Source organism: Drosophila eugracilis, unplaced genomic scaffold (assembly GCF_018153835.1).
Source record: "Drosophila eugracilis isolate 14026-0451.02 unplaced genomic scaffold, ASM1815383v1 contig_2154, whole genome shotgun sequence".
NCBI lineage: Eukaryota > Metazoa > Arthropoda > Insecta > Diptera > Drosophilidae > Drosophila > Drosophila eugracilis.
This window is the reverse complement of record NW_024573038.1, coordinates 1,786,251-1,799,647: the sequence shown is the minus strand read 5'-3', so window position 1 is coordinate 1,799,647 and position 13,397 is coordinate 1,786,251. Positions and strand designations below refer to the sequence as shown.

The window sequence follows — 13,397 nt, the reverse complement described above, 5'->3', positions numbered from 1 at the left end:
TGTTCAATAATTGTTTCTTTTTCTCTCAGTGCACTTCTTACAAAACACACAATCCGCTTTTCTCTTGTTAGAGCAACCTTTTCCCCCCTCACTCTATTTTCCAATACTTTTTTGTTTGTTCTGTCCAATAAATTGTTATGCTGCCTGCGTGCTTCTCAGGCGTTTTCTTTTGGTCCATTGCGCATGAGTCATTGGGTTTCTGGTCCCAGAGTCCAGTTCCAGGTCCAGGTTGCAGGTTCAAGACCCGTCAATCAGTGCCACACAAGAAAGGGCAGGGGTATATCATTTCATCGGATAAGGCGGCTTTAACACGTACAAGTTAAGGGTGGATCAATGATCCTTATTAAGATAAATGTCTTTTCGAAATTGTTGTTCTTACCAAAATAGTGTGGAAATACAAAATTAAAATGATACTACATATTTTCTTTTAAAGATATGAATCTGGTATAAAGGAAATTTTAACGATTGTATGATCAGAGGTTATTCTCATCGAAGAAAACTGTTTACGGTATTTATTTTGTAGAACATCTTTTGAACTTTAACAAACTAAATCTTAAATATATATAGACTTTTATTACTGTTCAGATCGTATGGAATTTTACACATAGAGTATATGTAATAATAAAAAGGATTGTTTATCACGGCTCATTTTAGCTAAGGTATTGCGACGATTGCATTTAAATAAGAATGCTTAGAACTACAAATTTCTATAAAAATTAATTTACCTACTTGAGTTCAGTAGTCCTCTAATATTTCGAAATCATTCAATAATGTAATGTCTTAGGCGTGCCGATTCTTTGTTATCATGTTATATAGTCAATCAAATTTGATACTCCCTAAGGCATTGTATGAAAAAAAAACGATCACCTGTAGTATGCTAAAATAATAAAACAGTTCCCATTATCCAAAAAATAGTACCACGAACAACATATATCACCAATGTTTGTTGAAATAAAATATATATAAGTTTATTACCTGCTTTGGCAAGTGATCATTTGTGATTTTGTTTATTGCCAAACTTAATTTTATGTCTTAGGATCTAATCTATGACAAATGGGTAATCTTGCACAGGAGCTAGATCTGTAATCAACATATATCGGATTCAGCAAAAATCTATTCATTAACATATTGTATCAACTAAGTTGTAAATGCTTAATTCATTAATTAAATGTAAGTTTATTAAATGTCAGGCAACGCTACGTTTATGTGCTGTTAATTAGAGTTGCCCTTATCAGTGCTGTTAAAGATACCGGAGCGAGTGCTGTTCAAAAAATGTTGCTTGGCACATTTGGTTTTGATTTAAGTCTTGAAAAGCTAAATGATTATTAAGTACGAATCGTTTGTTTACAACTGCCACCATTAAATTAGGAAATGATATCGAAAATGCAGAATATCTTAAGTATGGACCGCAAATGATACTAATCAAAGCCATTTAATTCTTTGTCAGTTATGCGAAAGGAAAAGTTATCAAAGATCAAAGGTAAAAGAAATGCAAGGATGATTTTCGAAATGAGTTTAGCGGATGGTTGGATCTCCAGGTGAGAGTATTAGGTATAATTCAAAAATTGTTGTTGATATTACCGGGAGGGGTTTTTTCGAGGTCGGGAGTCGGGTTCAGTAGAGCTTTAGGTAAATCGTAGATATTAGGGAAGCAACGAATAAGCACTTCGCTGTTAGAAGTAATGGCGGAGTACATATCGAAAACGAATCTATAAATAGTAGTCACAAAATTGAGATTATTAAATCAGGGGTATATTATTTTTAGCACGTAATATACATAGGGCTTCGGTTAGTCATTTTTAGCCTGACTAACAATTGTCTTCTAAATACTTCTATTACAGTAACTTACACAATACAAATATCAATATATTTAACTGTCACAGAACTGTTTTTGCTTAACGCACTTAACGGCGACTTAATAATTAATACTGGATCTCATTCCCCTGACTACAGCGCGCTTCGAAAACATAAAGAAATAACTTTGGTTCAAAAACAAAGAATCTTTTAAAAGGGAGCTTGAATATGAATTCAGACTTTTATATTGTAGTCAAATTTAAGAAACGCACTGAATATCAATTAAGTAAATGGGAACTTCCTCCTAATTGACCTCCCAAGGATCGCACCCAAGTAAATCCCAATTCACAAATATTGTCGTTTTCACACTACTCTTTCTTGGTGGTTGAATTTACTTTTGCTAGCTTTCAAAAAGGACATTAATTATCTGGATCTGCTTTCTAGAACTCTTGAATATATATATATTGTTTAGATATTATGTACAGCGGCACACTGCAAGTTTATATTCGTATGTGTTATGGAAATGTGTATTTTTGTACACCTTCTAAAAACAATACCAGATTTCCGAAACAGTGTCTTTCAAAATCTACAACTGTCTGTTCTATCTCAGGCTAAGAACACAATTCTTTTGCTTCCAAGTTAAGATTCTTGAGATAAGTTGAATATCATATGTTATAGATTACATCTTTTTATTTTTGATATAACCTTTGAGGGTTAGTATCTGAGTTATAGAGTTAAGGAATATGTGTTTTTTTTACCCTGTAGACATTCTGTTCTGTTTCTATCCTGTTCCAACGCCCATCGCATGGAGCCTATCGATATATATGTTAGTTGATATATTCTCAGGTACGCGCTGCATTTCTCTAGTTAACATTCCCCTTTCCGTTTAGTGAAATCTGCTAAAAGGAACATTGATATTTTCCTTAAGTGTATGGGCTAGGCTAGCTATGTAGTAAACATTCTGAAGAGTGGGCTACTTCTAGAATCCCTGTTGATTATCGCCGGACTGTGGCTGCTCGCCCGCCTCCAGCTGATCCCGTTCCCCCACCTCCTGATTCTCGTCATTGTCCTCCTCATCACTCGAGTCCACATAGTTTCGCATTGTTAGCGCCTGGAAGTCGTTCAAGGCCTGCTCGAAGAGATCGATTGTGTGCTGATTATGGGCAATAACCTGTTGGGTGTTCCTCAGGTCCCGCCTGATCAGATCCTGCATGGAACTAGGGGCAGGTGAGGAGGCAGGCGAGCGTCCTGTTTCTTGTGGATTTGTGGAGTTGGTTTGCTCACCGCTGCTGCTGGGATCGTCGCTGATGTTACTAGCTGCCAGTCCCCTTGTAAGTTCGTCTGCATGGGCTAGTGTAGATCCAATTATATCGCTGGCGATCCTTATTGCCGCATCCGTCGCTGCTATTGTGGATATGAAACTGGAGGCTGCTGCCGCAACGGTAGCTTGGTTGGCTGTGCTGGTTGGTCTGCTGAAGATGGTGTCGCTGGTCACCTGGTTGCCCTCGATCCTCAGACCAGCTACCCCTTTTTTGGGTATGGTGGCCAGATCCCGTTTGACTCTTCGGCAGCGAGTGGGTTCGTTTTGACGCTGTTGGACCAGTTGCTCCAAATCCACAATGTAGACGTAGCCGGCCACGAGGATGGTGCATGACTTTTCGCCCTTCTTGAAGGCTTCTTCGATGTCCTGACTTGTGCGGTCATCATATTGCCACCAACCTGAAGTTAAATATTTTTACAAGAAAAATTCTTGGATTCTGCCTAGGATATATTATTGGAAAGTGGGATGGGGAATGGATTTGGTATTAGATGGGTGATCTCATCAAGGTTTATATGTATCTGTGCCTGATAAGCCCAGCGATGCCTTTAGATCCGCCTGGAACATCAGTTGATCTGCATCGCAAAATGTTGCGATGCTTTCCTGGGTTTGATTGCGGATACTGCTTCATCCGAATAAAATCGATTATATACATAATGCCGCAGATTTGTGTATCCAGCCTGCTAGGATGCGGTTCAAAGTTATTTAGATCTCCAGAGTAAAAGATAGATAGCTCATCCGATTCGGATGAAATATCCAAAATTTCATCGTCTTGGGATAAGCGTGGAGAAATAGGATACCCTGGATCAGAATTAGTCAATGGCGATGGCGGCTTCGCCATGAAACGCTGATAGCCATCATATGCACTTTCGATGCTTTCATTGGTCCTAGAATCATAGGCCCACCATCCCCCTAGATGTGGATGGTGCATGGTTTTGAGGCGTTTATGGGAAATGAGGGGCGGCCGTCACCAGAAACACAATCCTACTCACCATTTCTGCCCTCGTAGTACCACTGGTAGCCATCCTCGGTCGCGCGAGTGGTGCAAATGTCCTCAATACCATTTACCAGCTGAGGATGGTCCAGGAATTCGGCGGGAATCTCGCGTCTGCACATAGCACATCGACGGTTCTTGTAGGCAACCCCCTGGAAAAGAAATCTATTTAACAAATTTTCACTTTATACGAGAAGATAAGCTTTGACTTGGTAACGTTTATAGTTCTTGCGAAATTAATTTATTGTTATTAAAGTTTAAATTGAACGATAATTGATTTTCGTAAACAATTTAGTTTAAGGAAGTTGGGTTCAAGAAGGTAACCTGTAAATGCTGCCACAAATTGGCATTAATTCACGCCCAAAACAAGTTCCAGAACTGGAAAATGCACTCGAGTGCTAATCGGAATAGTTGTCTTAGGCTTAAACTGGTTGTAGTTGACAGGGGACGGAAGCTAATTGACAAGACGCCAGCCGGAAGGCAATCTAATGCCATAATTGCTAGTGTCCCGGGTTTTATCCGGCATGCTAATCAATCACACAAGCCCGCTTCACCAAAGGGTTAAGATCAGCCTTGAACTTGACTACGTGCTTGGGAGGTTTTGGTGCTGGCCGAAAATGATATTCAAAAACCCGACTTTGACGATGTGGATTGCATGGCTAAGTAACTGGGAAAAGCTTCCGCTTTTGGATTAATCAGCTACGCACCTTAACGCACAAGAAGCAAAAGATGTGGCCACAGGGAAGGCGAGCTGGATGGATGCAAGTTTGCAGGCAGATGGGACATTCTAAGGCAGCAGCCGCTGGTGAAGCTGGAAAACAAAAGTAAGATTTGGTGAGTAAAATGCTTAAGTTTGTAGTTACAGCTAAATGGTTAATCATATATATTTGATTAAACAAATACAAAATACATTTAATTTAAATTTTTTTACTTAAGGGAGAGTATTTGACCGTTACAGATTGCATTTCCAAATATTTGATTTTAAGTATGTTATTTAAGTATTTGTATTTCCGGTCAATTTAACGCAATTCAAATCTGTATAAAAACTACTTTCGGAAAAAGTTGAGCAAATTTCTTAAAAGTGAGATTATTATTTAATTCATTCTAACGGACATTAACTATTTACAACTATGGCAATTATCTTCTGTAGAGCGCTTTTGTGAATTACTTTTCTCACCTGCATCTCCAGGTGACGAAGCAGGTGAATTCGGATTTGATGCCGCTACAGCATCTCCTGATCCGGATCCAGCTCCTGATTCCTCTCCCGGATGGTCCGCAGTTCCATTATCGGAACGGGCAGCTGCCGCCGCCGCTGCCGCCGCGGAAGTGGAAGGCGACAGACAGAGATCGATGATTTCGGGAGGACCTACAATTGCAATAACGTCATCCTCGTCGTCGTCGTCCAGTGTAATCACATCGCTGTTGTTGTTGCTGCTGCTGGCCGGATTCTGCTCCGTGGCTCGTTGTTGCGACATGTTGGGGCTTGCTCGATCTCGTCAGCAGCTGTGGAAATCGATCTGTCGCCGCCGTCGTCAAGTTTTAAATTTTCACAAACAAAATGCGAAACAAAAAATTGTTGCTGCGTTAGTGTGACCGCTCGTGGCTGGTCAACGAATACCACTAGCCCTATAAAATATATCAACTTAATTTCAGTCAGTTCAACTGACGGTGTTGGATAGTGCTGAAAAAGCGCCAGAATTTGAAATTATTTCTTCTTTCAAAAATAATAATTGAGTTGTCGAAATTTAATTTATGAAAATTTCTGTAAAACAGATCTCTATGGTAAAGAAATCACATTGTAAAAAAATGTAGTATCATATAAATTAAAATTATAATTAAATTGCTTTAGTTTTGAAATATTTTAAAGTGTTACTTTATATAGAATAATAAACGAATAAAAAGTAAAAATAGGGTGGTTTTTTAGACAATCTTAAAACTGCAAATAATGGTTATAATATTATACATAAAATGTAGAAATCTGAATTTTAAACAGACGTAATACATTGATGGAATTCAAAGAAAAATTATCCGAATGATTTTTTAAATATTCGCCGCAGCTTTCATTAGCTGCTGGCGGACATTAATAATGCTTTATTAAATCCAACAAAAAACCAATTAAAATTACGCGCTTCATTACATGCAACACCTTTAGCAACGGCCGCCCACCTATGGAATTATGCCGCCTCCGACCAGAATTTAACTTCATAAAAATTGACAGGCGAAGGCCCAGAGTTTTTGGCCACCGAAGGCATCACGCACTTTTTAATATGCAGCCGGCATGCGACAGGCCAGGACCAGAAAAAAAGTGACACACAACAACAGTCAGTTGCAGTTGTCCTGGGCAGGACCTTCGTACTCATTACATGAAAATCAATTTTTGGTTTATTTTCGCTCTCGCCTCTCTGCCCAATTGCACGTCGTTTTTTGTCCATTACGCAGGCACACACTCGTACACACTCTAATTGCGCGACAGACAAACGCGCTGAAGTCAACTGCCAACGAGTTTTGTAAATTACTCTCGTTTTGCCCCGATCCGATCCTGCCGTGGCTGCAATGTCGTCCTGCCGGGCTGTTTAATGCACGTGTCCCCTTGGGCGTTTTAAAAATGTGTTGCCTGTCCTGGGATGCCACTGTTTCGACGTGATTTGGCTTGGGGAATGTGTATTTTGAAAGTCAAACAAAAAATAGCATTGGAGACCTCAACAATCCTGATTTTCGACTAAGAATTACCCGGCTTTCAACTCTTTCATTTTTTTAAATTAATATTTTAAAATATTTTATTCGCTTTATAAGCTAAGTTGCTTTGCTATATTAGTGGTTTAGAGTGAAATAATTAAAGAAATAAATGTTTAAACGAAGGCCTTAGAGGATAATAATATTTTAGTATTATTAAAAAATGAATTGATCTTTTATTTTAAAACTAGGCAAGTTATTGATAAATATCCAATAATATCACTTGAAACTAAGAAAGGTTAACCAAAATACATTATTTTTTCATTATAATTATACCCCTTTGTCATTTTATATATAAAACTGTTAAGCTGAAAAGGTTCTAGCCAAAAACTCTTACCAATATTTATTATTTGAGTAAATTTGTGCTTCTCTGTAGCAACATTAGTATTTTTATAAAGGGTTGAAAATTTAGACTTTCGGCTCAAGTAGTATGTATACAAACTGACAAATAATGTTAGAAAACATTTTAAAAAACTATTAAGTCTTCAGATATTGCTTATCTATTACCCATTTTCGAGTAAACTAACTTTCATCTAAACCTCTATTTGAAAATTTATTTATAAGGTGTTTTTTTCAAAGAAAAATCTTAAATTAAAGTAAATATCCATTTTTCTGTGAGAATCAAGAGTTCATGATCTTTTATTTATTTAAACTGAGATGAAGTTAGATCCAGTATACCCTTAATCCGCACTGTTACCAATCACTCCAAACGCACATACGAACTACTTAATATTCAGGTCGAGTCCTTCAACTCTCGACACTCAACCCTTTTCTCCTGTGAGCTCGATTCGGCACTCGGTTTTTTGTTATAATTGTTCTATGTCCTGGGCAATTGAATTTTTATTTGCCAGCAAACGATCAAGGAACAGAAGAAGTTTAAATTATGATTGCCCTTTCATTGTTTCACTGCCCTGTGGCTACAAAAAGAAGGTCATAAAAAGCCACCCACAGAAATAAACGCAAAGAAAACCTCAAATCTTAATGTAATTATCAGGAGAGTAAAAAAACAACCGTTTATAACGGTGGACGCCTCAAGATTATTAACACAAAAGAGGGTCGTCATAAGCATAAAAATATTGCCCTCCCTTCTCCTTTCACAGCTCGTCACCCTGTTTTTTACCACAAAAAATGAAATTTTTTCACCCTCTTTGTAATAAGCTACTTTTGCATCTCGCCTATTGCTCTTTATTTTATCATTTGCTGGCTTGTTACTTTCTCCCTTAAACATTTTATTATACGAATATATGTAGCTATTTTTTGGGCTTGCCAAATCCCCTTAATAAACGAAAATCGTCTCTTGACACATGTGAACGGAGGCTTGCAGGCACTGCAGCCTCAGCTCTAATAAATTTACGATCGTAAGCCACACGAATTTCCTATTAAAATGCTGATTTTTGCACAAAGTATTAGCAATATGAAGAGAGGGACTTGAGAGGGTGAGTGAGGTTTCCTGATTGACACGAATATCTATAAGTTAGAAAACGTGTTTTGCTGTATCTTAAAAATATTCGATTTTAAGAAAAACTGTTAAACTGTATACAATATTCTCATTCTCAACCCATCCTTCTTTTAAGTTATCAACTAGAATGTGCGGCTTATGAATGGTTTATTGTTATCAAATTATATACATTATTAATCCATTTTTCTAACATTTGTAAAACAGATACTTGAACTTTAACTAATTTAATTTAATTTAGTAATTAAGAGCCAGTTCATGTTGGAGTAAGCCAAAGAGGCAGACAGCAAATGATCCCCGAGCTCTCGGAATAAATATGTCAATTCCTAATCAGTGAACTACTTGCCAGAGTTACCTTCCGTCCAGCGCCTTGCCCACTTAGATGCCTTCTGACAGTCGGCTGCTGGTTTTTAATTAAAATATAAAAACGAAGGGAACGTGCCGCGGTCGTTAGGCAATAAACTTGGACACCGCGCATCCTGCCAAGGACAATTACCAGGCGGAAAATGTCGCAACATTTTCGCTCCTTATCGCTGCCTTTCGGTACTTTGGGCCAAGGAATGCCGAGCCGCGGCATAAAGGAAAACGAATTAAGGACATTGTAATGCTTATCTGAGAGAAAAGGTCCTTTGCGGAGAACACGGGCCATATCCCTTTACCCCGCACTCTAAAACATATTTTCCTTGCAACCCAAAAAAAGTGGAAAAATCTTGATTTTTAATTTTAACGCTTTATTTAATTATGTGCAGACGAAACAACTTGAAGTTTGCTAATAAAATGCTTAAGGAGTGTCCTTTCTGCTTTCAGCTTTCCCTCATTTTGCCTGCGCAATAAAACCCACAAAAAATGGGCTAAAAATGGATTTTTCCAGCTACTTTTACTCTCCTTTTTTTTAATAAAGACATCAACAGATGGGCGGCGATAAAAACGCAAAGATTATGGGGCAGACTACAAAGAAGAAGATCAGGGAAGGTCCCAGAGTCGTGTGGCTTTTGACACCGCAGAAAAAAAGAGGATGAAACAGGCAACAGTTTCAGTTTTTTTCGGCCATTCCATTCAGATTCAAAGCGGTCCTGGACAAAAGGCCAGACGCAGGAGATTTAGTTTTAAGCGTTAAGACTTGTCCCAAGGATAAGGGCCCTGCTGCGAGAGTTGCTTACTTTTTATGGCTTTAAAGATAAGCGTTTATTCCGTCTTCGCTTCACTTAATGCGCAAACTTTTAATTAGCTGGAAAGAAGCGTGGCTTCTTCGCACTTCTCCCCTGATTGCTTTTCAATTGGCCTTAAACAAATTGGACACCAAAGATACCCAATAAAAATCAAATACAAATCGAATGCCTGTTATGGCCCACCACCCCAGTTCTTGACTTGGTTTCCCTTGAGGGGGATGTTTAGCCTACTTACGGGCATCATTTCCCTTGTCACCTGTTGTCCCGCGAGCTGATTCAAATCTTTAAAATCAATATGCCAAGCATCAAGCCAGGCAGATGGAGCTCCTTGGTAAACACAACAAGGGAGTTGGGGACTGGTGGCGGTGGCGGTGACATCCCCTTGACAGGTGTGAGAACGGAAGGAATCCGAAGTTGACTCCTGGAAGTCTGCAAAAGACGCCTGCAGGCATCAGACAGGCAGGAAAATTGAAATGGTTTGGATTACATTTGACTTTTATAAGCGGATTTCGGCGTGGCATCATAGTTGGCAACTGGCAGATGGATATATAAAATATTCTAAGAATTACTTGAAGCTTTCTATAAATTAAAACAGATTTCTTTAAGAGATTTGAATGCTTGGAAAAATTATATTTTAAGTAAGAACGGTATAGTTCTTTGACCTAAAAACGAAATCCCTTTTATGACCTACATTTATGAGGTATTTGTCAAATGAAATAGATTTTATATAGATGAATTTTATACTAAAACCAAGTAAGTTCATATAAAACTCAGCTTCCTTTTAAAAAAATATTAAAATTGTAATTTATTTCAGACTTTCAAAACAACTTATTTTAAACTCCTTTAAATGCTATTCGAGCTATATATCAGCCCTGATCCGAAAATCTACATAGACAGAATGGTCTTCTTGATGATGTCGATGCTCTCACGCATTTGGGTCTCATTAATGACCAGAGGAGGAGCAAACCTAATGATATCGCCATGGGTGGGCTTGGCCAAAAGACCATTCTCCTTGAGCTTCAGGCACACCTGCCAAGCGTCGTATTCTGTTGGGAGAAAATTGTTAATGTTAGAAAAAGGTTAGTTTCGAATGTCCGGTATAACTTACTTTGATTAATAACGATGGCGTTGAGGAGACCCTTTCCGCGCACCACCGAAACCACATCCCTGGGAAGCTTAGACAGTTCACCGCGCAAGAGTTCACCCATTTTGAAGGCATTTTCCGCCAGTTTTTCCTCTTGCAGCACCTCCAAGGCAGCCATGGCTACGCGGCAGCCCAAAGGATTTCCTCCGTAGGTGGATCCATGTTCTCCTGGCTTGATGCACAGCATTACCTGGTCATTACAGAGCACCGCAGACACGGGATACAAGCCTCCGGAAAGGGCTTTGCCCAGAATCAGGATGTCTGGCTGAACCTGCTCGTAATTTACGGCCAACAGCTTTCCGGTCCTGGCCAATCCCGTCTGCACTTCATCGGCAATCCACAGGACATTGTACTTGGTGCAGAGCTCACGCACCTTCTTTAGATAACCATCACTGGGCACCACCACACCAGCCTCACCCTGAATGGGTTCCACCATGAAGGCGCACACATTGGGATCCTTGAGGGATTCCTCCAAGGCTGTCAGATTATCGTATTCAATCAGCTCGAATCCTGGCATAAAGGGTCCGAATCCCTCGTAGCTGCTGGGATCGTTGGAGGCGGACACGGCGGAAAGGGTACGTCCCCAGAAGTTGTTACGTGCGAAAATGATCTTGGCCTGGTTGGTCGGAATTTTCTTTTCCAGGTAACCCCACTTACGGGCCAACTTGCAGGCAGTTTCTCCACCCTCCACACCCGTGTTCATGGGCAGCACTTTGTCGAAGCCAAATAACTTGGTCACATACTCCTCGTACTCGCCAAGGACATCAGAGTAGAAGGCTCTAATTGGGAATTGAAGAGAAAAGAGTAAGACTTTAGAGGAAAAGTAAAACAAAATTACCCAAATATAATTTATTTTTTTACTTCAAATAAAACTATTTAAAAATAAACAAAAAACTATTTTGCTCATCTAAAAATAAACCAAAAATACTTTTTCTAACCAGTACATTGCCTTTTTGCCTTATCATTCCCAACCAAGTTCCAAATTTAGAAGTCGGCAAGAGCAATAACAAGTCATCGATCTTCGGATTTCTTATCAACCAAGCTCTTTTGACTTTATAGCCCCACTCAACCTGACAATCTGGCCCTGGCAACCCAAGGAAACCACATAAAACCGGCCATAAGGAGTCCCATTAGTTGGAACTGAAGTGCAGTTTAATAATTAAATTAATTTTCATCTGACAAATGCAGAATCAGAAACAGAGGAGTGGGAATTAAAATTATTTTTTATTACGGGCTGATAAGCCAGTCCCTGGGGGGTTATCACTGCACTTAGTATATATTTGGTAAAAAAAACAGTTTAAACATAAACAAATGCCACATGCTATTAATTGTAAGCTTTTTAATGATCTAGGAAAAAAAACCAAAGTATTTCGGGCTTTAGTTGTTTTCAAATGACTTTAATAATCCGGAAACTTTATTTATAAGCCATTTAATCTTGTCCAGACATATTAAAAAATAACAACCGCCGCATTCGGTTGTCTATCTGTAAGTTTTATTAGCATAAACCGAAAAAAGTTATGGGGTAATCAATTAATTAAGTTTTCACTTGACAACAGAAAGGAAATTGAGGCACGAAAACAAGTTTTGGGCACTTAATGCTATAGTAATAGGAGCATTAGCGTGGCCTATATATTCTTAATTGCCAAATATTGAAAACGTTAATTTTTGATACTGAATCCGTGAAATATAAAATGCACTTTTGTGGAATCAGGAAATTTGAAAATAAGATTCGGTTTAAAGCTTATAAGAATCAAATTGAGAACAAAAGAAATATAAATGATTTTTACTCTCTGATTTGAATTTTGTGTGGACCTTTAAAAACTATAAATTACGCATACGCCACGTTAGCCATACTTATTTGGATTGTGTTTACAAAACATTGCTTTTACTAACAGTGGCAACGGCGAATAATAAACAGCAAAAATCCGTTAACAAAGTCCACCCTAAATACTATATAATACTGATAAACCAGAGAGGTGATAAGTTCTCTAGGGGGCACGTCTTTGTGCTCTAATTGTGAAAATATATTATATTTTCCCAGAGTTATATTTACTTTCATCAACTTACCGCGATGTCAAGGCCAATTTGGAGGCCTGCTCTGTTAGGGCTTTGACGATCTTCGGATGGCAGTGACCCTGGTTGACTGCGGAGTAGGCACTCAAGTAGTCGAAGTAGCGTTTTCCCTCCACATCCCAGACGAAAACACCTTCACCCTTGGATAAGGCCACCGGGAGTGGATGGTAGTTGTGGGCGCCGTACTTGTTCTCCCGGGCGAAGACCGCCTCGGAGAGGGGTCCGGAAGATGAGGTGGTCTCTTGGGCAGCCGTCTTCTGCGCCAAGTAGCTCAGGCGGGTGGCAAAGCCGCGTGCTGACAGTTTGGAGAACATTTTACTAATGAATACGAATTTCTAAGATCGATAGATTGACTTGGCGGGGCTACTCGCGGATCACTGCCGATGCTCACTGAAAGTCGAAAGGCAGTGGGTGGCTGCCTTTTATACCCTAGGAGAGAGAGAGGGAACTAGGGAGAGAGTAAGGCCCCTCTGGAAGCTTGCTCTCTGCCTCTTCCTCGCTCTCCTTGTTCGCTCTCTCCAAGATCGCTCCTGCCTTATCTTATTACATGCTCCCTTACTTGTAATGCACTCGGAGTTCGTTTTCCATTTGATATTTGATAAATTTGAGTTGTTGTTTTTGATGGTATTTATGCTCTTGTCGGCAAATTGTAATCAGCTTAAAAATTTCCACTGCCAAAGTGATAGAGCTTGGGAAGCTTTATGTGCAGAAATATA

General features: G+C 39.2%; 2 protein-coding genes across 4 annotated transcripts; both read right to left on the bottom strand.

Moving 5' to 3' along the window:
* Positions 1 to 942: 942 nt before the first annotated feature.
* On the bottom strand, positions 943 to 5,815 carry LOC108108795 (E3 ubiquitin-protein ligase rnf146). Of its 3 annotated transcripts, XM_017216972.2 has the most exons (5): positions 5,284 to 5,804; positions 4,814 to 4,917; positions 4,105 to 4,258; positions 3,079 to 3,513; positions 943 to 1,709 (listed from the first exon to the last, which is right to left on the bottom strand). In XM_017216972.2, the coding sequence occupies exons 1-5, from the start codon at positions 5,579 to 5,581 to the stop codon at positions 1,615 to 1,617; spliced, it is 1,086 nt and encodes a 361-aa protein (XP_017072461.1). In that variant the 5' UTR covers positions 5,582 to 5,804; the 3' UTR covers positions 943 to 1,614. The 3 variants fall into 3 exon arrangements, with proteins under 3 accessions (XP_017072461.1, XP_017072460.1, XP_017072462.1); XM_017216971.2 differs by lacking the exon at positions 943 to 1,709 and having other exon boundaries at positions 1,731 to 3,513; positions 5,284 to 5,803; XM_017216973.2 differs by lacking the exon at positions 943 to 1,709 and having other exon boundaries at positions 3,403 to 4,024; positions 5,284 to 5,815.
* A 4,424-nt stretch (positions 5,816 to 10,239) lies between these two features.
* LOC108108676 (ornithine aminotransferase, mitochondrial) lies at positions 10,240 to 13,060 on the bottom strand. Its single transcript, XM_017216781.1, has 3 exons — positions 12,676 to 13,060; positions 10,573 to 11,387; positions 10,240 to 10,510 (listed from the first exon to the last, which is right to left on the bottom strand). The coding sequence occupies exons 1-3, from the start codon at positions 12,993 to 12,995 to the stop codon at positions 10,350 to 10,352; spliced, it is 1,296 nt and encodes a 431-aa protein (XP_017072270.1). The 5' UTR covers positions 12,996 to 13,060; the 3' UTR covers positions 10,240 to 10,349.
* Between the last annotated feature and the right edge of the window lie 337 nt (positions 13,061 to 13,397).